This window comes from Arachis hypogaea, chromosome 10 (genome assembly GCF_003086295.3).
Source record: "Arachis hypogaea cultivar Tifrunner chromosome 10, arahy.Tifrunner.gnm2.J5K5, whole genome shotgun sequence".
Classification (NCBI taxonomy): domain Eukaryota; kingdom Viridiplantae; phylum Streptophyta; class Magnoliopsida; order Fabales; family Fabaceae; genus Arachis; species Arachis hypogaea.
The window spans coordinates 12,460,289-12,483,961 of NC_092045.1; the positions used below are offsets into that span (position 1 = coordinate 12,460,289).

Sequence of the window (23,673 nt, forward strand, 5' to 3'; positions counted from 1 at the left end):
GGAAAAAAAATTATAAGATGAGATAGAGAAAATAAAACCAAAATCAAAAGGAAAAAGAGGGGGTGAAGAAGAGAACGGAAGGAGGTACATAACTACCTTAAAGAGAAAGATGGTGGTGGTGGTAACGACCGTCCTAAACAAAAAAGATTTACGGGTTCTCTTTCAAGAAAAAGGAAGAGAGAAAAATGCGTATTTACTTGAAAAATTCTGTATTTTTGCAATTAGTAGTTTAGCTATTAGTCTTTTCTCAATTTTAATAAGTATTATTTAATTATTTATTAATAAAATTCTGTTTTTTAGTTTTATCTTCTGTTTTTCTTTTATAAAATTTTAAAAATAAAAAATACTAAAAACAAAAATACAAATTAAATGCACCGTTAGTCTTTTCTGATTTTTAACAAGTATTATTAAATTACTTACTAATAACCATTAAACTTGACTAAATAACATTGCTTTCCTTCATATATTTTCTTGAATTCTTTCTCAAATTCTTCTAGCTGGACAGGTTAGAGCTCTTGGATAATTGTTGATTGACTATTTACCATTTTGTTTTTTAAAATAATTAAATTAACGGCAGAATAAACGTAAAGATAATGATATCATATCATCTTGAACATGAGAGGATTCGCATCTATTATAATATAGTCTGCATTTTTTTAAAAAAAAGATAGATATTTCATTTATTTATTAATATATGGTTAAATATACATAATGATATACTTGAAAAAGACAATTAAATATTATTATTAAAGTCTTGTGAGGAATGCTTTGTTGATTAAAATTATTCCGTAACCAAATCAATAAACAGTAGTTAAAATAATTAAAATCCTACTTGAGATTAAAAGTAATAATAATAGAAAAGAGAATGCAATCTTACCACATATATAACCTTCATTAGTTCATTTTTCATATTAAAATCTAAACTCTTTTTAGAATCGTAGTGTGTACCATTATTATGTTGAAGAAAGAAATTGATTGATATTTGATAGCCATAAGGTAGAATCAGGCATAACTGTAGAGAACATTATTTTATTCAAAGATTTTATATAACTATAATAGGTGTGGTATTATATTTAGATTTTAAAAATTAAATTATAAATAAGGATATTTGTGGGATATATATCGTGATTAAAGGGTAGTTGTTTTGTGTCAACCATTTTATTAATGATAAAGATTTCAAAACTTTAATTAATGCAACTATAAGATTTTTAAGCTATTAGATAACTCAATCAAATATGTATATTATTGATATAATAATAAATTAAAATTTTGTGCATCAATTTCCATGCATGCAAATAAATTGAATTCCATAGGTCATCATTATTTAGGAATACATTTTTTAATATTTAAGAAAAAATGAGATTGCGGCGGCGATCCATTCCCCCCAAATCTTGCCACAAATTACTCCTAGAATCTAAAGGAATTTTATAATTAGCGTTGTATTATAAACTATAATAAAATAAAATAACATAAATTATAGTTGAGGACGTAAAGAAGCAGACAAAATGTCCAACCATACAAAAAAATAAAAAAAATAAGAATAGAAGGTGAAGAATCCGATTCAGAAGCAAGAAATGCATAAGGATTTGTTTTTGTTCAATTCAACTAACTGCTGCACATTCTATTCTAGTATTCTACATTCTCCATATCTGAACTAATAAAAACAAGATCTATCATGAAACTAAATTAAAACGATGCAATGAATTAGCATAAACACATACAAGTTTAATTAATTAATTAGTAACAAAAATATAAACATTGAAGACTCCAGAATTTTCTTGTATATTTATATATATGCATGTATATATAACGCAAAGCTAAGCACAATCTAAAATTTCAAAAAAAAAAAAGAAAAGAAAAAAGATTAGCTTAGAGAGAGAGAGAAGGAAAAACTATCTGCTACTTATTTACACATAATTTGAAGGGACCCAAATGACCAAAAGAAAAAATAATAATAATAATAATAATAATAAAAGAAAATTAAAAAAAAGTATTGTAACAAATTAATTTGATGGTCATGGTTAAGATGAGATTGTACTAATACGAAAGATTCCTCTCTCTGTCTCTCTCTTTTTACTTACTAGCATGGCATAAGCACAATCATCATATGCGAATGAATCTCTTCCGATAATCCTTTTCTTGTTTTGTTTTTGATGATGATGATGATGCATGAGTGCTCTTTAATTTAATCAGAAGAACAATTGATCCATGACTCCACCATACCTTCGGTTCTTCCCTTCTCTAACACTCCTCCATTGCTGATGTTGTTGGTGGTGCTAACATGCGCACGAGTGAATCCTAGTTGTTCCTCCAACACACCCATTCTGAGATGTGAGTCAACAGTGCCACTATTATTACTCTGATTATGATGATGAGGAATCTCCAAACAGGTTTCTTGATCCTTCGATGCAACAACAAGGGGAGAAGTTGAAGGAGAAGGAGAAGGAGAAGGGTACCTAATTTGTTGTGCTTGAAGAATCGATTGAAAGCTCAGAATCGATGCAGGGTTGTTGTTGTTGTTGTTTTGCATGTTGTTCATGTTCACATTATTAAGATGCTGATGCTGTTTCAAAAGCCCAAGGGGGGAAGAAGAAGAAGAAGGAAGTTGTTGGTAGCTGTTATTAATTGGATTGTTAGAATTAGGAACAAATAATATGTTGTTCATCACCATGGAAGAAGAAGGTGAAGAATTATAATTGGTTTGAGGAAACGACGACGGTAGAGGAACTTTCTGCGCAAATGGACGAAGAAGATAAGGAGGACCAGCAGCAGCAGAAGAAGAAGAAGAACCGCCACCAACAAAGAGATCCAACCTTGTTCTTGGAAAAGGAGAAGAAGAAGAAGAAGAAGTGAAAGGCTGTGCCGGAATACCAGTGAATTCTTGAACCATAGCTCGGAAATTCGTGGTGTCCGTTGTTAAAACCGTCGTTGGTGCTCGCCGTGAAGCCCTCGACCTCTTCTTCGGGTTCCGAACCACCGTGCTGTTACTGTTTGCGTTGCTGCGCGCTTCTTGTTGTTGTTGTTGCTGCAGCAACGGTGGTAGCGGCGGCGGCGGCGGCGGTGGTGGAACAGCGAATTGCGGCATGACGGTGGAAAGATCCGGTTGGTCGAGTCCGGATCTCGGTGTGATGTACCACGGCATGTCGAGGTTGTTTACTATTGTTGGATTTGATCTTTGAATTGAAGATGATGATGGATCCAAGAAGGTTGTTGAAGTTGTTGATGATGATGATAACAAAGGATCAAAGATAGGGGCGTGGGTGTGGTGAAGGGTGGTTGTTGTTGTTGTTGTTGATAACTGATTTAGAATATGATGATGATGGGGTTGGGGTTGTTGTTGTTGGGCGCGTGAGTGTGAGTCGTACGAATCTTCATCAGCAGGAGCACCACTACTTGAGGACTGCATGCTCCCAGCGGTACTGTTGCCCGAATCCATTACACGGATTGCAGAAAATGGAAAGACGTGAGGATGCCTTCACAGATTTCCTTACTTATAACTCACTATTTACAAGAATATCATCACTCATGACTCATGAGAGAGAGAGAGAGTATGGGTCGAGAGAGAGAAAAGGAGAGAAGCTAAATAGCTTAGTTTGTTTTAGGGGGAATAAGGAGCCCACGGATGCATACATCTGTGTCTCTCTCTACATACATCATTTAATTCATTTGAACTAGGGTTTTTTCACATGTGAAATAGGAAAACGGCAACGGAGAGGGGATGGAGGGAAGAAAGGAAGGAAGGAAGGAGGTGGTGGTAAGTGGTAACTGCGATTTTATCTGAAAAGATAGATGAGAGAGAGGGAAGGAAGGTGGGGTATAGTATAGACATGGATGGTGGGTGTGGTGATGCCTCCTTACAAGTGGTCAAATCTATGTGATTTCATTTCTTGTTTCCACGAATAACATTGTGGGTTAATTCAAGCCATACATACATACATGCATACCATGTTTAAAAACTTCATTATACCTAATAACTTTTCCATAGAAATAGAGTAAATGGTGAAATTTATTTTTTAAAGATTAATTTTTTTAAATTGATCTTAAAAAATATTTTTAATCAAATTTGTTATTTAAAAATTTTAAATTAGTCATATTAATTTTTTTTGTCATTTTTATTATTAATGCTATGTTTGGTTAGAAGGAAAGAAATATACAGGAAAGAAATAGAAAGGAAAGAAATGAAAGAAAAGAAATTGAGTGGATTTTTATTTTTTTTAGATGTGTTTGGATGAAAGGAAAATAAAAAGGAAAGAAATAGTATAAAAAGATAATTTTACCCTTATATTATAAAATATATTGAAAAAAGTAAAGGGGTAATATTGGAAGTAGAGAGAGATAAATAGTTTTCTCTCCATTTTCTCTCCATTGTTGGAAGGAAAAAAAATTGGTGGGTTCCACCAATATTTTTCCATTTATTTTCCTTCCTCTCCCATTTTTCTCCTCAACCAAACAAAGGAAAATAACTATTTTCCTTCCAATTTCTTTTCCTTCCTTTTCTTTTCTCCCATTTTCACCTCAAACAAACACACCATAAGTGACACCATATTCATCATGACACACTCCTAATAGTATTCCATGCAATATAGAAACATTTATATATCCTTTTTATTTAGTTATCTATTATTATTATTATTATTATTATTATTATTATTATTATTATTATTATTATTATTATTATTATTATTATTATTATATGTATATTTTATTTTATGGATTATTAGGTAGATTCATTATACAAAACCTGAAACTCAAATAACAAGAAGCATGTAATTTAATTGCAAGGTTACACAACTTTTTTTAATAAGTAAAATAACGACAAACTCAAACTATGATGTTACAAAATTATTTGTCTGAAAAATTTAAAATAATAGAAAAAGAATATATGAACAGTTATATTTTTAGCATTATATTTTTTATATAAAAATATTTTTTTATTTGATTTTTGTTGAGCTTTTTTTAAATTATTTATTTTATGTTACTTTTTTTCTTTTTTTATAATAAAGATTAAATTTCAGATTTTTAAATCATAAAAATTTTGATATCATATTATAAAAATATTTATTCTAAATATTTAAATTAATAGTACAAAGACGTGTATAAATAATTATATGTGTAAAAAAAAAAAAACAAGCCACACAAATACGTTAGTGAAAAATAAAAAAAATACATAAATGCTATCTTGCAGAAAAATTTATAGAGACTTTTATATATAATGTTCTAATAATGGGGAGGTGAAATTAATGTACAATATTTAATTTAACGAATAAATACATGTAATTCGTTTAAATGAATGTACTAGTGAAGAATCTTAAAGTTTTTCTGGTTTAGTTTTATGGAGGAATAATATTGGAATAATAAGGTGGGGAAGCAAACAAAATAACAAGTGACGGTAGTTGAATTACATAAAGAAAAGAGAACAACCACGTTTATGTTTCTTAAAGGCTTCAAGGAAAACGAATACAAATGCATGTGCATATATTATAATGTCTAAATTTCCTAGCGCAAAAAGAGAAATTTGCTCCTTTTTTACGGTAAGCCGAACTAGCTATTAATGTGTATGTGGCCATCAATGACATTCAAAGCTAGGAAACGAAGAAATTTATTTATGCAGCTATAATATTTCCACTAGATTGATTAATTTGACCCGGTCAAAAATTACTGTTATAAATAAATGACTACGATATTAGTTTTCTTAAAAATTTAAATATATGAAAAAGACAATATAAATTATTATATTTTTAATATATTTTTTAAATAAAATTTATTTAATTTTTATATAGATCTTATTTTTTTACTTGTCTTATTATGCTATTATTTTTTTAAAAAATTTATTAATGATTAAATTTTAGATTTTTTAAAAATAAAATTCTGATGATATGTTATGATGTTAATTTTTTCAAAAATTTAAATTTATAAAAAAAGTAACATGAATATCTTTAATTATAACAATCATAAATTATAATTATATATGTAAAAATTTTTATTTAAAAAAACTTAATCAAATATATAAAATTACCATTAATAATTATTTTATTTTATTATTTATTCTCTTTATTCATTCAATAAATTTGTACTTTAAAATCAGTTAATAAAATATAGTTATTTTTATAAAGAAATACAAATTATTAATATTTGTAACTAGATAATTATTTAGAACTGACAGGGAATTGAATATAAAATTTCGAATGTGGCTGAGAGATTCTCACAGTCAATCTCTGCTAAAAGATGTGTAGAAGAAAAATCATGAAATTTATCACGTTAGTCTAAATATTCCATGCCTTTAGATCATTGTTTCTCTCTCTCTCTCTCTCTCTCTCTGAAACCACATTTCTTGCCGTTATGATTATATACATACAGACATCTAATCTAAATTGCTCGTGAATAATAAGATGGACAACATGTAAGTTTGCCCCAACAATCAAAACTACTAGAAACTATGGTATACAGAATCCGTTTGAAAGCTTTATTAGTAGCCAGCTTTTTCTGATTATTACTTGTAAGTTGTGAGGGCCCTCTCTAGCTATTCAATAATATAATAATAATAATACTATTAATTAATAAATGAGATCATTAATAATAATCTTCAAAATAAATAATCATCTATTTGGCTTCTAGAATAGATATAGCGGTCCTTTTCATTTATACGTGTAATATTAATTCTCCTTTTTCCATCTTGATATACATACCTATGGTCTGTATTTGCTCCTATATATAAAATAAATAAAATATCCATAACCCATTTCTCACGTCTTCTAGGTCTACACGTAAAATGATATATATAATTTCACTTCATTTCCAAAACCTTTTAACCTCTCTTTTATTAGAAAATGGTCGAATTCCTTTTTAAAAAATTATTAAATTTTTTAAATTAATTTTTAAAAATTCTTTATTAAATTTGTCATTTTTATTATTTGCGTGGTATCAGAATTATTAATATTGCACATTAAATAATACCATAATACATTGGTTACTAGGATAATAAATTTATAAAATTAGATTAAATTAATTTTAAATTAAAAAATTTAAATACCACAAAATCTCTCTCAATTTAAAATTAATTTAATCTAATTACATAAATTTATCATATTAGCAATTGATTAAGACTACTAATACTTTATTTAGGAGTTGAAAGAAATAGAAAAGAAAAAAATTGAGTGAAAAGAAATAAAAAAAAATAAAAATAAAATTTAATTTTCATAAGTGTGTTTGAAATAATAAAATGGAATGACCAAATGAATTTTTCTTTCGTTTTCTTCCCTTAGTTGGGAAGAAAAATTTTTGCTGAACCCACATCACTTTTTGCTACTGTTATATTTTTCCTTTCCATATTCTTTCAAAATCAAACAAGTAAAAATATTTATTTTCTTTCTATTTCTTTCCCCCATATCAAATCCCTCTTATTTTCCACCGTAACAAACATAGCGTAAATATATGTTGTATAAATTAAATGAAATGCATTTAACTTACTATATTAGTAAATTTGTAACATTGTCAATAATAAAAATGACTAATTTAAAATTTTTGAAAGATGAATTTGATTATTTTTTTTTTCAAAAACTAACTTAAAAAAATAATTTTTAAAGATAAATTTGATCGATTTTATCCTCTCTTTTAACGTTAAATAGGGGTGTACAAAAAATAACCAAATTGTGGTTAACCGATTAAAAAATTATAACCATATTTTAGTTAACCAATTTAATAAAATAATTTTAAAAATTATATTCATATTATTAAAAAATAGTTAATCAAAATTAAATTTTAAAAATTAGTTTTTAACCGGTTAACTAAAACCAAAACCAAATTTTATACAACTCTTGTGATCAAATTGTTTAATTAATTTTTTTATAAAAACCGGTTTTTAATTTTAGTTTTTGAAAAATCTAATTTTTCTAACTGGTTTTTAAAAAAAAAACGATTATTTTTAAAATTGATTTTTATTTTTATAATCGATTAAAAACTAATTTTAAATTTTCTAACCGATTAATAACTAATTTTATCGTATAAAACTAATTTGATTTAACCAAATTATATTTTCAACTAACTCAAAAATAGATTTAATTTTTAGATTAACCAAACCATGTATAACCCTAACGTGCAATGAATCATCATCATCCTTACCTCATATATATACTATATAGTTTATAGATTTAATTTTAACTATCAACAAATATTTAATTAATATCCTAATTTATTTGTTACACTTTTAAAAATAAAAAATTCATAAAAAATCGAATTATTATTAATACTATAATATTCAATTATTGATGAGAATATATAATTAAAAATTTTGATATATATTCTAAAAGTAATTAATAAAATTATATAATTGTTTATGTCTTTCAATTTGATAATTTAATTTGTTGAGAATGTCTCTTTCTATATATGTACGATGGAAAATCTATCTATTATATCTATCTATATATGTCGTACGCAGTGCTGATGAGGCTAAGGAACAGCATGCTTCGTACCAAGAATATATAGAGAACAATAATCTTTTTTGTAATTTTTTCAACTGAAAATAAAAACTTTACAATTTATTCTTCAACTAGAACTAGCTAGCTAGGACCTTAAGGAGTAATTTAATGGAACAACATGGGCCCTCGGCTTATCCTTCCCAAAAAAAAGGATTTTTTTTAATAAAATATATATATATTTTTTAATTTTCTGGTATTTTACTAATAAAAATAAAATTACTAAAAAAATATTTTTTTAGAAGATATAATTTATATTTTTAAAAAAAATTTTTTATTCAAAAAAGATATTTTAAATATTATAAATAAATAAAAATATTTTTATATTATTATACCTAAATATAACTGTTAAATAAAAATATATTTTTACATAAAATATTTAAATATAAAATTATATTTTTTAAAAATTAAAAAAATACTTTTAATTTTTTTTTTATAAAAATCCATCCAAACAAATCTTTAATTGTGGTAACAATTTTGAAAGTAGCTCTGCAATTAAAATGTGCAACCACTCATAAACCCTTTAATTTTTCTCCCCCGTGTGTCTAAATTATATACATATTACACATACTTCAAATTAATATACCTACCTAAGTACATCCATAAGAAGTAGAACATAATGTTGACACTATTCAAAAGAAATAAATTCGAATTTTTTTTAACCAAATCTTGAGATTGAATTCTATTATTGATTTATAAATATATTTCGTAAATTTCAAACAATTTTGGAGACATATTTCAGATGAGGATACTAAATTGGTTTAAAATTTATTTTATAGAATATATATTCGCATAAAAATATTTTATATGTATATCTTTTAAAAATTAATGTTTAGTTTATGTACAAAGTTTACCTTTTCAAATTTTAGGGAAAAAGACAGATAGGTCCTGACTTTTTAAACTTTTAACAAATACATCTCTGACAAAATTTAAATACAAAAAAGTCTCTAATTTTAATAAACAGAGGACAATTTAGTCCTTCCGTCTATTTGCCTCTCATACACCTAACGGAACTGGCTGACGTGGCTGAAACGGTGTACAAGTGTCCGTTACGGTGCCACGTTGGAAGGGGAAAAAAGTTCGAAGGACAAATAAGTCCTTGACGTCATTTTACAAATAAAGTTCGAAGGACAAATAGGTCCTGAGAATTTTTTTTCATTATACTTCTATTATACTTCTATTATGAGAATTTAGTTTATAAAATTAGGCTATTTTTTTTGTATGGAAAAAATATTAGTGTTTTTGTTGAAAATGGGAGAATGTGGTGTAATTATAGATGGGTGGATTTTTTTTGTGGGAAGTCAACACGTGGGGGCGTGGTGAACATGTGGCATCATTCTGACTAACACGTGGGGGGCGTGTTGAACACGTGGCAGCATCTTAGCCAACACGTGGGGGCGTGTTGAATAATTTTCACAATACTGTAATACACTTTAAATGTCAATATTCAACCAAAACACCAATTTTCTTTCCATATTAAAAATAATTTCTGATAAAATTATGCTTGTATTTTGAAATCTAGTTAACTTGTTTTATTCTACAATTTAAATTATTTGTATTAAAATTGTAGAAATTGTGCTTGTTATGTTTCTACTCTTTTTCTTAAATTGCATTAGTTTAGTTTTAGTGCATTTGTGTATTATATTAGAATTTGTTAAATTGCATTAGTTCAGTTTTCATCATACCAGTGGCATTAGTTAGTATCAGTTCATTTATGCATCAAGTTAGCATTAGCTCATTTGTGCATCATTCATGTATTAAGTTAGCATGAGTGCATTTGTGTATTATATTAGAACTAGTATTTTTATGCATAATAACATTACAAGAATATTTTTTTAAAATTATAGTTCACTTTGTTCTAACAGTATAAATTATGCATGACACAAAAGATTTATAAAATCAAACTACTTTTACAAAAAAGTCGTAAGTTGACAAAAGTCTGCAGATAAAAAATTAAATAATAAGATTTTTAGTTATTATTTTTATATGAAAAAGTCTAATTTTTTATTAGTAATTAATTTTAACATTCGTTATCGAAAATTTAAAATAATTTAATGTGTATAATTTTACATTTAAAATATTTTAATTGTAAAAAAATATCGAATGACATATTTTGATTTGTCAAATTACTAATATAAAATATAATTATATATAGAATAAAAATAGTAGAGAGAAATATAAAAATGGAGAGAAGTAGATGAGAGAATTTAGGAAATGAGTTTATTAATTTTGAAAAAAAAAATTCTCAAGGACCTATTTGTCCTTCGAACTTTATTTGTAAAATGACGTCAAGGACTTATTTGTCCTTCGAACTTTTTTCCCCTTCCAATGTGGCACCGTAACGGACACCTGGACACCGTTTTATCCATGTCAGCCAGTTCCGTTAGGTGTATGAGAGGCAAATAGACAGAAGGACTAAATTGTCCTCCGTTTGTTAAAGTCAGGGACTTTTTTGTATTTAAATTTTGTCAGGAATGTATTTGTCAAAAGTTTAAAAAGTCAAGGACTTATTTGTCTTTTTTCCCAAATTTTATTAATGTTCAGTTCAACTTTAAAAATTTTGCAGAGTTCGACCGTTAAAAGAACCGCTCAAATAGTTTTGATTGGAGGAATTAATCGTGGGTGTTTAATTGATGGGCATTGATATTCCGATACTTTTTCTTAGATGTCCATTAGAAATATATATCATTAAAACTTTATTAAAGAAAAAATTCAATGTGATAAATTTTAATGAAAGAAAAATAGTATAATATTTTTTGTGACGAGAACTATTTTATTAAAAATTTTATCAAGAAAAATTCAATAAAGACAAAAATATGACTAAATAAAAAAGAGTACAGCCTCACCCTCTTATCATCATTATTTAATATATTTCAAAATCAACGTATCCTAATCTAATGTACCAATCTTTTAAAATAGGATTTTGAATGTGACTTTATAAATAAATCTGTCAGATTATTGCTTAAACAGATCTGTTGGACATCAATGATTCCTTGATTTTGAAGGTCATAAATGAAAAAAAAATTGGAAGAAATATATTTTGTTCTATCACCTTTAATATATCCACCCTTAAGTTGAGCAATGCATGTTGTATTATCTTCAAATAGAATAGTTGGAGCTATTTTCTTATCAAGCAGTCCACATGATGATAGAATATATTGAATTAAACTCTTAAGCCAAAACTACTCGCGACTTGCTTCATACATCGCTAGTATTTTAGTATGATTAGAGGATATTGCTGTTATCGTCTGTTTTGTAGACCTCCATGATATAGCTGTAGCACCATATGTGAATAGGCATCTTGTTTAAAATCTTTCTTTGTATGATCAGACAAGTATCCTGCGTCTGTATAACCAACTAATTATGACTTGGATTCATATGGATAAAATAGTCTTATATATGAAGATATCAAAAAAACTGTTTGATTCCATTCCAATGTCTTCTAGTTGGAGAGGAACTATACATTACTAGTAAATTCACAGCAAATGATATGTCAGGTTGTGTATTATTAATAAGATACATTAGTGCTCCAATAGCATTGAGATATGGTACTTTAGAATTAAGTATATCTTCATTTTTTTTAGGACAAAATTGATCATTTTTCACATCCAAATACCTTATGATCAATGGATTACTTAATGAATGTAATTTATCCATATAAAATCTCTTCAAGATCTTTTCTATGTAAGTTGTTTGATGAATAAAGATCTTATTGTTTGTATGTTCGATCTGCAGATTAAGATAAAATTTAGTCTTTCTAAGTCTTAAACTCTTCTTTTGGAGTTTTATAATTGTTGAAATATTTTCAAGAATTTCAATAATATTTAAATCATCAACATACATAATAATTATAATAAATTCAGATACAAATTGTTTTATGAAAATACATCGACAGTATTATTATTCTATTATTTATGTTTTGATTTTAAATATAAATTCAGCATGCTTATATTATTTATAAAATATAATTTTAAGTATAAATGAGTTGTAACAATTTTTTATAAAATTTAATTATGAATAGGGATATATAATCATTTTTTATTCTCAATTATATGTATTTTTGTACATGCCACTTATCCTTAACTTTTGATATCCGACATAGCATAGCTGATATTTGCACAAGTGGCATTCCATTAACCAGACCAAACCTGTTGTACTAATTATGTATAGTTTAAGTTCCTTGCAGATGTTAAACTACTTTTTTATTTTTCGGTGTCTAAACTGCTCTAAGCTTGTATTAACACGCGTGGTCCGCGCCTTCCCCCTAGAAAGATATTATGGGGGTAAAATCAGAGAAAAGATTGGAAAATGATGATGGGACCATAATCTAATCTAATACCAATTATTATTATTATTATTATTATTATTGTCTCTAATATTTTTAAAATTTAAAAATATTCTTAACATTTAATTTAATTTATTTTTACTCTTAACGTTGAAATAAATTTAACTTTACTATTATTGTTAATTTATTAACAATTAACTATTAGTTAATATTTGATTTTCCAATTTTATCTTAAACTCATTCTTTTTTTCTCCCTCAACCTACCCTTTTCTGATTCAATCTTCCAAAACAAAAATCAACTTTAGAAACAACACCAGCATAGTTACCATTATCGTCTATTTATCTTGTTGGTCACTGTTATCATTGTTGATATCTTTTCGATCTATACGCCACCGCTATTATTTTTGTCTTTACTTCCTCTTCCTCCTCATGTCTCCACCTTTGTCTCCTTTTTCTCCTTCTATCTCTGCTTTTCCACGCGCTCCTCGTCTTCTAGTTAGGCGTTGCCACCATCGCCTATTTGTCTCCTCTCTGCTTTTGTTCTGCCACCTCCACCGCCATTTTTGCGTCCCTATCTCCAACTTCATTGTTGCACTTCTAAACCCTTTTTATTTTATACTATTTTTATTTAATATCGAACCTTTGTGAGTACGAACGGAAACGTTAATTATGAAAACGAAAGGTTTATTCTTAATCACTTAATGACAAAGAGACATATATTCACATAACATTATATACATAGACTTATTTCAGGATTCTTAAATACAAGTCCTATCCTTCTGAAAATTTTCAGGACAATAAATGACGAGAGAAAAGTAAAATCTAATATTAAATCAAAATCCAGAAAATACGAAATACATATATATAAAACTCCGTGAACCGGTCATAACTCCTTGTCAAGGGTTTCCTGAACCTGTCGTTAAAACAAAAGATCTATATGGGGGTGAGAACGTCGTCATCGCATGTTCTCAATAGGGAAAGTGAATGACGTGAGAGTAAAGAAATAAAATACAAATAATTAACTCGTATCCCAAAAACTGTTCTCTTTATTAAACCCTTAAAACTTCTCCTAAGCCTTACTTAAAGTCGTTTAAGTCCCTTTCTTTAAATCGCATTATTAAGTTTGCAGCGTAACAAAATAACCAATTAAGCACACAAACAAATCACCAAGGCAAACGACACAAGCAAACAACACAATCACAGAGAAAATACAACAAGCTAAACATAATCAAATGCAAATGTACAAACACTATAATGCATGCCTGTTTCTAGCGCAGGCCATGAGCTCATGCGTTGGTTGTCTACCCGCAACCCGACGTTATTCGGGGCGAACCCCGAATATGGTTTCTTTACTGTGTCAGTTAGACACCCTGGCATCACGGTTACCCGTGTCAGTTATGCCTCATCATAATAATATCTTAATGTGTATCACAGTAAGAAACAGTGCTATCAGTTAGGCGAACATTCCCGCATTAGCAATTTCAAACTATCAGTTAGACGGGCCCTTTTGCATTAGTAATTTGGCATAAGGCCCATTCACATTTCATTTTCATGAATCATAATCTATTTCAATTACTTATTTCACTCATGACTTTTCATTTTCTTTCTTTTTATTTTACCTCCACATCACTGATTATATGCTCATACTTCCGCATCCCCATATTATTAAACATACCTCCACATCACCGCTTAACCATACAAACCTCCGCATATCTTTATTATTATTGTTCACTTATCATTGCCTCAAGTTTCTAGATAGCCAAACTTATTTATCGTTTAATAAAAATTTCTTTTCTTAATAAATCGAACTCAAATTATTACTTAAATTAAGAATCTTTTCTCAATAGGATAAAATTAAAACATAACACTTTTCCTGATAAACTGAAAGCCAAATAGAATGATTTTTAAATCAAATTCTCTTTTGAATAACACTTTAAGCAAATCCTCGAAGTTTTATAAAAAATTCTGCAGCATTTTCTCTAAAATTCGGGCTTTGCTATCCTTCAAGGGTTCCAACCGAACCATTTCAATTCTCAGAAATTATTCTTGATAGTTCAAACGAATCAAATCCAATACTATAAACCCATTTTCAATTCTCAAAGATCACTTCCAACAAATCAACAAATCAAGTCCAATATCCAAAACATTTATAAATCTGAAATCTAACCAGTTCCAATGTCAAAATCTTTTCCGATTCTCAATTCATTACCAATAAAAAAAATTTCCAATACAAAGCCCTTTTCTTAATATGAGTAAATATGTAAATCAAATATTTTCCAATATAAAATCATGTCTCAAAATAAGCTTATAAATCGAATTTCCAAGATAAGATCACTTTTTCATATGTTTTTATAAGAACTCGGACATAACCTCCTCTTAAAATTCGTCTTCACCACCCTTACGGGCTCCCTTACTTTTATATTTTCTCAAATCAACAACCTAACCAAGACATTAACATAACCAGAGTTTCCAACATCAATCACAACCTCAATTCAAACTCAATTCATATTTTTAATTCAACAAGCAATACTAAATCTATCACCATTCACAACCATAACTCAACAAATATTCATTATAACCAGCTAATAATAAGAATTTTCAACATTCCTAAACAATCAAGAAATCAAACACATATTAATCAAATTTAGTCACAAATACAACTCAAACTCATCATTCAGTCATTCCAAACAATCATAAATTATTTACAAATACCCACTAGACTTCCATGGCATTCATAATTTAAAACAGTTAATTTCAAAATAAAACTCCTACCTCGTTTAACCAAACTCAAGAATCAAACGTGACAAATTCACTTATTCCAAATTAACAGCAACAGCGGCAATGGCATTAGAACTAGCAGTAGTAACAGCAGCAACATCAACACCAAACAATAAAAGTTTATTCTGACAAATTAAAATTAACATGAAATAGATATTAGGTGAAACTAAAACTAATTATGATGGTGAAGGAGGCAAAACAAGTTCAGTCCACCAAGAAAAACAGCAAACCCTAACGAAACAGGGGCAGGGCAGAAGGAGTAGTGGTGGTTTTCTGGCGACTAGGGCATAGCCCCCACCACGGCAGCACCTTGAGGAGCGATGGCCATGGCAGCAGGAACGGAGATGAATCTGACAGCGATAGGGCTCCACGGCGGTTCAACAGCAACGACAACTCCTCATTCATCCCTCCATCGCGTCTCTCACTCTCTTTACTCAGATCTCATTTGCTCTCTTTCTCCTCTGGCTCTCTGTCCTTCCAGCGTCTTCCACGGCTACAGCGAACCCATGGCGGCGGCTAAGGCAGCAACGCTTCCCTCCTCTGTGCGATCTCTTCTCCCTCGACTCCTCTCTCTCTCTCTCTCTCTCTCTCTCTCTCTCTCTCGCGATTCCTTGCATCGATGATGGCTTGGCAGTGGTGGCTTCAAGACAGATCGGTGGTAGCAGAACAATGAACTGAGTGGCGCGGCGAGGTCTCCGTCCCTCCCTGCGTGATCCTCTTCTCTGTGCATGTGTGAGCGCCGCTTGTGGTTGTGTTTGTGTTTGTGAGTGGTGTGATTGTATATATGTGTATATGCGTTGGGTGAGGGATGGGTTGAGTGGCAGTGGTGAGTGAGTGGCAAGGTGGCTCACTGAGGAGTGAACAGATGTGAGGATACGTGTGTGAGCACGAAGAGGATGGTGGCAGCTGTTAGGGTGAGGGAGTTAAGGTTTTTTTTTAAATTAGGGTTTAAAATTGGGAATTTAGGGTTTGAATAGTATTTTAATTTAAAATCAGATTTAATCCAATATAATTAATTTTAAGAATACTACTTATTTTTCGAATTACAAATTATTTTAATTAAATACTTCTAATTTAAAATTAAAGATAAATAAATAAATAAATTTTTATTTGTTTATAAAATAAGGTTCGAAACTAAATATTCAAAATATAGTATATAAAATTTTTATTATTTCTCAATTATTAGAACTTCAAATTATAATTAAGAAATTACTCGATTTATATGTGTTACGGACTACCAAAGTCCAGCCCAATAAATCACCGGGTCGGGGCACCATCCCACCCAGACCCGTAACAACAGCCAAAAGGCTCCCTCGGTCGGCCTCAAACACCCAACCCGGGGTCCAACCGACTTGCCATCCAAAACGCGCTACCACTCGGGTCGATGCCCTCAGGGTCGGTACCCGACGTCCCGACCCAGAGTATGGGATGACCCGCTCACTTGGAAAGCGATATCTCGCATCATCAATGGGCCTAACCATTGATAAGCCCACCCAACACAGTATATAAGGAAGAGGACAACTCTCCCCGCAAGGTATGTCACATCCTTACCTAATTCTTCCACCCCCAGTACGGACTCTGACTTGAACGTCGGAGTGTCCTTGCAGGTTGCCACCCCTCGCTTCACTCAGCCTCCGACATCACCAGCACACGCAGCTTCCCTCGCTCCACACCCGTTTGGAATTTCCCCCTCACTAGCTCATCATCCACCGACAACCCGAGATAACCAGGTAACGAACATTGGTGTCGTCTGTGGGGATCCTGGTGCAGACATGGAGCGACCCACCACTTCAGAAGAGCTCCGCAAAGGAGGTGGGGCCCGTCTGAGCAGAGCGAGCTCGACAGCCCGCGCTGCCGAACACCCGAGACTATCTGTTCAACCCAATCAAATGTATGCCCGAACCCCTGAAAGGCACCCCTTCGGGAGAACCGGAGTTGACAGCGCCAAGATCATGTAGGAACTCAGACACAGAGTACAAAACCTCGAGCGGGAGTTGGCGATGAGGGGCCAGTCCCATGAAAATGCTGGCCACTCACACGGCGGTGCAAGCCGGCCCCATGCCCACACCCGCTCCCCCTCTCGCGCACAAGACAGCCAGGGTAGAAGCTTGACGAGGCACGAGGAGGCGCACACACAAGCAACATCTAGACCCACTCGAAGCAGGTAAGAAAACCGTTGGGGTTTCCAGAAAGAGGAGGCCAGGAGACAGGAAGACCCCGTCATCATGGGAGCGACCCCCTTTCACCCGTCAATCCTCAAGGTCCGGCTTCTGAGAAACTTCGACAAACCGACAGACATGAGGTATGATGGGACCAAGGACCCCAGGAGCATGTCACAGCCTTCAAAGCAAGGATGAATTTGGAAGGGGTAGGCGACGCGGTTAGATGCCGGGCATTTCTCGTAACGCTGGCCGGACCAGCGATCCGATGGTTTAACACACTCCCACAAGGGTCCATCACAACCTTCACAGACATATTCCAAAAGTTCCTAGCCCAGTTCACGACATGCATAGCCAAAGCAAAACACCCAATCAACTTGCTGGGGGTCACCCAAAAACCTGGGGAGCCGACTAAGAAATTTCTAGATAGGTTCAACGACGAGTGCTTGGAGATCGACGACCTCACAGACTCAGTTGCTAGCCTATGCCTAACGAATGACCTACTAAATGAAGACTTTAGGAAGAACCTCACAACCAAGCCCGTGTGGCCATGCAGGAAATTCAAAGTGTCGCCAAGGAATACATCAACGATGAAGAAGTCAGTCAGGTTGTAGCAGCCAACAAACGGCAGCTCCCTAGCTCATCAACCCGACAGGCCCCCCAAACCGACAGGTACAAAGAAGCTCTCAGAGACAGCAACCTAAACAAACCACCCAAGCACCCACGGGTAGGAAGGTTCACGAACTACACGCCACTTACGGCGCCCATAGTAGAAGTTTACTAGCAAATTACAGACAAGGGATCCTGTCAAGGCCTAGACCACTGAAAGAGAGAATGGGAGGCAACAAGAGCCTTTATTGCGATTATCACAAGGGGTTTGGGCACAAGACCCAAGACTGCTTCGACCTCAAAGATGCCTTGGAACAAACCATCAGAGAAGGAAAGCTGAGCAAATTTTTTCGGCTCATCAGAGAGCCGAGGAAGCGGGAAAGGGAATGCTACGAGGAAGGACAGAGTTGAACTGTCAAGCCAAGGCAAGAACCCTAAGGAGATGCCGGCAACCCCCCAACTTTCGTGGTTAACATTGTGGTCGGACGAGACAGCCCCCCCAAATCCAAGTTGGCAGTAAGAAAGGACACCCGGGTACTCTCCATTTCGACGGATGGCCCTGCCACCAGCAAAAGGCACCCTACAATCTCTTTCGGTCCAGAAGATAAATGGTTCAACGACCTTCCCGAAAACCCCCATGGTAGTTACAGCAATGGTCGGCACAGGATTAGTCAGGCACATCCTCGTCGACACAGGAGCCGACTCTAATATCTTGTTCAGAAACGTGTTCGACGTTATGGGACTCAAGGAATCTGACCTCAAAAACCACCAACATGGAGTCGTGGGACTAGGTGACAACTACATCAAACCCAACGGGACGATTTCCCTCCCAATCAGTCTAGGAACTGGTGACACTAGGAAATCGGATATGGCGGATTTCGTAGTCCTTAGAGACTCTACTGCCTATAACATCATCCTAGGGAGGAAAACTATCAATGAATTCTCAGCTGTAATATACACCAAGTTCCTAACAATGAAGTTCATAACAGACATAGGAACGGTCGGTTCCATAAGAGGAGACCTAGAAATGGCAGTCGCCTACGACAGCGCCAGTCTCTCCTTAAGAAAAGAGTCTAAAAAGGCAGCTGGCATTTTTCTAGCAGATCTAGACGTCAGGATGGAGGACAAACCAAGGCCTGAACCAGAAGGGGACATGGAAAAGTTCCAGATAGGGAAGTCGGCAGACCAATTTAGCTTCATTAATAGGAACCTACCCCATGAGCTCAAGGGCCGCCTCATAGAAATTGTTAGGGCAAACAGCAACCTCTTCACATGGACCCCATCAGACATGCCAGGGTTGGATCCCGAGGTCTTGTCTCACCGGTTAGCAATAAAGTCTGAGGCCAAACCAGTCGCCCAGCGGCAAAGAAAGATGTCACAAGAAAGAGCTGAAAAAGTCGCCAAACAAACAGCAGGACTGCTAGAAGCAGGGTTCATCAAAGAACTCGAGTACTCAACATGGCTATCCAATGTTGTCTTAGTCAAGAAGGCCAGTGGGAAATGGAGGATGTGCGTTGATTACTCCGACCTGAACAAGGCATGCCCAAAAGACTCTTTTCCCCTCCCCAACATTGACACCCTAGTGGACTCGGCAATAGGATATCATTTCCTCAGTTTCATGAATGCCTATTCCGGCTACAACCAAATCCCGATGCACCGACCCAACGAAGACAAGACAGCCTTCATAACACCAGGGGCATCTATTGCTACAAGGTAATGCCCTTCGGACTGAAGAATGCAGGGGCCACCTACCAAAGGCTAATGAGCAGACTCTTCCACGACCTCATCGGCAAAATGGTAGAGGTATATGTTGACGACATCTTAGTAAAAATAGCATAGCCGAACAAGTTGATAAGCGACCTCCAGGCCGTCTTCGAGGCACTGAAAAAATTCAAAATGAGGCTCAACCCACTTAAATGCACATTCACCATGGAAGCAGGAAAATTTCTAGGGTTCATGATAACATAAAGAGGGGTAGAAGCCAATCCAGACAAATGCAAAGCCATTCTCAAAATGACAAGACCTGGGTGCATCAAAGATGTACAATGGCTCACCGGGAAGCTCACGGCTCTGTCTCAGTTCCTCGGAGCCTCAGCTGAAAGGGCCATCCCATTCTTCAACTTAATGAAGAAAGAAATCACCTTTGAGTGGACCCAGGAGTGTGAAGAGGCATTCAACTATTTTAAGAGGATACTCTCGGAACCTCCCGTACTCAGCAGGCCCAGAGAAGGCGAGGCCCTATACTTGTAATTAGCCGTGACCACGCAAGCAATGGCGGCAGTCCAAGTCAGGGAGGAGGACAAGACCCAACGCCCAATATACTTCATCAGCAAAATACTTCAAGGGGCAGAGACGAGGTACACCAAATTGAAAAAGCTAGCCCACGCCCTACTAATTTCATCAAGAAGGCTAAAACAATACTTCCAAGGGCATACAATCATCCTGAGAGCCGACCAAGTCATCCGACAAGTCCTCCAAAAACCCGACCTGGCAGGAAGAATGATGGCATGGGTAGTGGAACTATCCCAATATGTTTTGCAATATGAACTAAGGCAAGCAATCAAAGCCCAAGCCATGGCAGACTTCCTCGTAGAGGTCACAGGAGAAACTCCTGACCTATCGAACACACGGTGGAGGCTCCACGTTGACGGAGCATCCAACCAAACATTCGGAGGGGCCAGAATTATCCTTGAAAACTCGGCAAGAGAGCCTTCAAACAATCCATCAAGTTCGAATTCTCATTCTCAAACAACCAGGCCAAGTATGAAGCCTTGATAGGGGGAGTAATGCTAGCCAAAGAAGTCAGAGCATCAAGGGTGGAAGTCAGCAGCGACTCCCAAGTTGTCACCTCCCAAGTAAACGGCAGCTACCAAGCCAGGGATGTGCTGCTACAAAAATACTTGAAAAAAGTAAGAGAGCTATGCAAAAGCTTTGAAGAAGTCACAATTCAGCACGTTCCCAGAGAAAGAAATGCCCGATCCGACCTCCTTTCCAAGCTCGCAAGCACCAAACCCGGCACGGGGAACAGATCCTTGATCCAAGGATTGGCAACGGAACCTGCAATCATCATGTATGCAGCTCAGCGCCAAACCCCCCTCATGGATAGACCCCATCTCCCGATATTTGGAGCATGCAGAAACACCCTCTAACGAAAAAGAAGCACAAGCTATTAAAAGGGAAGCTCCCAAATACACAATCATATAGGGGCAGCTGTACAAGCAAGGGCTCCACCAGCCCCTACTCAAGTGCCTGCGCCCCAACCAGACGGACTACGTCCATAGGGAAGTACACGAAGGGTGTTGTGGTCACCACATCGGGAGAAGATCTTTAGCAAGAAAAATCATCCGGGTAGGATACTACTAGCCCACAATGATGTTGGATGCCCGAAAATTTGTGAAAAAATGTAAAAAAATGTCAAGAAAATGCCAGCTTCCACAAAGCACCTCCTGAAGAGCTCAATTTAATGATGGCTCCCCAACCTTTCTCCCAATGGGGAGTCGACCTCTTGGGGCCATTCCCACCAGGGCCAGGGCAAGTAAAGTACCTGATAGTGACCGTAGACTATTACACCAAGTGGGTAGAAGCAGAATCCCTAGCCAGCATATCCGCAGCAAATTGCCAAAAGTTCATGTGGAAGCAAGTGGTTACAAGGTTCAGGATCCCGAAAGCCGTCATGTCAGACAATAGGACACAATTCACTGACAAGAAGTTCAAAGGGTTCCTAGAAGGGCTAAGGATTAAACAAAAGTTCTTCTCAGTAGAACACCCCCAGACCAACGGCCAGGTTAAAGCGGCCAACAAAATCATCCTAAAAGGGCTAAAGAAGTGACTCGAAGGAAAGAAAGGCTTATGGGCAGACAAACTTGCCTCAATCTTGTGGTCGTACAGAACCACCCCCAATCATCTATCGGCGAAACCCCCTACCAACTCACCTACGGGGTCGACGCGGTCATCCCAGTCGAAGTCGGGGAACCAAGCCCGAGGTTACTCCTCGGAGGAGGGAGTGAGCCGATCGAAAAAGACCTGGCCAACGAAACGAGGCAGATGGATCACCTAACGAAAGCGGCAATAAAACAAAGAATAGCCCTCAGATACAACAGCAAGGTGTTGAAAAGAAGCTTAGTAGAAGGCGACTTGGTCTTACAGCGTAACGACATAGGACCGCCAACCCTAGGAGAGGGCAAGCTAGCCACAAACTGGGAAGGACCTTACAGAGTAAGAGAAGTCCTCGGCAAATGAGGCTACAAGCTGGAAAAGCTGGATGGAAACGAAGTGCCGAGAATATGGAACATGGCAAACCTCAGGAAATTCTACTCGTAAGAAGGGGCGACCGCACGACCTCAACCCCCCTCCTATGTTCCGCTTTACTTTCTCCTTTTATGTCTCATACAAATCGTATCTATTATCTTTTTTACTTGATTACGCATTACATTATTTCCTTGTCTAAAGCTAACTTTTTGCAAGTCTCAAATCAAAATAAAAAGCATAACGAAAAGGACGAACGGTCGACCCAACGGAAGCCCGGGACTGATCACCCCGGAAACCATAAGGGACCAAAGGAAAACAAATCGGCTCAAGCAATCAATACCACGATAAACGATAAAACAAAAGGCCGCGACGGTCCGAGCAAACAAAAAGTAAAAGCAAGGCCACGATGGCCCGAATTAAACCAGCAATAACCAATACGACAACATAAAGCAAAAGAAGAAGGTGTTCGGTACAACCAAAGGGCGCCTCATAATAGGCCCCAGAATAAACAAGTTACAAAATAAAAGCAAAAGAGTTCGGGAAGTATCCAACAATCTTCCCGCCCTCCACCGTCTTCATCGCACCAACTTGAGAAAGGTCAAGATCGGGAGCCAGCACTGCCACCTGTAGCTTTATCCCCTCTTCAGTTAGTTTAACGGCCTCACGAACCCCCGTGGCAAGCTCCTTGTTCCTTTTCTTTAGGGCAGCCATCTCTCAAGAAGCAGCCTCTGCCGAGCTCTCCGCAAACTTTAGCTTCTCTTCCAACTCCTCGATCCTCTTCTTCATCTCAGCAGTCTCACCACGGGAGGTGTTCAGATCTTTCATAAAGGCCATATCCCGATCCACCAGCCTGTTAATCTCTTTGGCATCCTCCTCAGCCTTCTTCTCCTTCTCGGTCAACTTCATCTTCAGAGACTCCTCCCGAGATTGTGAGTCCGTCAGATCCTTTTGGAAGTTCCGAAGTTTTACCTCCATAGCATGATAGTTGCCCAAGACAGGTTCCACCTTCTTGGCGATAGTAGCAGCTCGGAGAAGACTACGGTAGATTCATCGGGCCTGCCCGGAAAGGTCGGCCTCATGGAAAAAACTCCTCGGTGCCAGGTAACAACTGGGACTCAATGAA

The 23,673-nt window shown here is 34.9% G+C and overlaps 2 protein-coding genes across 2 annotated transcripts; one reads left to right on the forward strand and one right to left on the reverse strand.

The window, feature by feature from the left end:
• Positions 1 to 1,752: 1,752 nt before the first annotated feature.
• LOC112715185 (uncharacterized) lies at positions 1,753 to 3,897 on the reverse strand. Its single transcript, XM_072204628.1, has 2 exons — positions 2,457 to 3,897; positions 1,753 to 2,324 (listed from the first exon to the last, which is right to left on the reverse strand). The coding sequence occupies exons 1-2, from the start codon at positions 3,434 to 3,436 to the stop codon at positions 2,186 to 2,188; spliced, it is 1,119 nt and encodes a 372-aa protein (XP_072060729.1). The 5' UTR covers positions 3,437 to 3,897; the 3' UTR covers positions 1,753 to 2,185.
• Positions 3,898 to 21,768: 17,871 nt separating this feature from the next.
• LOC140175585 (uncharacterized) lies at positions 21,769 to 22,541 on the forward strand. Its single transcript, XM_072204100.1, has 2 exons — positions 21,769 to 22,086; positions 22,191 to 22,541. Exons 1-2 carry the CDS (start codon positions 21,769 to 21,771, stop codon positions 22,539 to 22,541), a joined length of 669 nt encoding a protein of 222 aa, XP_072060201.1.
• Positions 22,542 to 23,673: the final 1,132 nt, after the last annotated feature.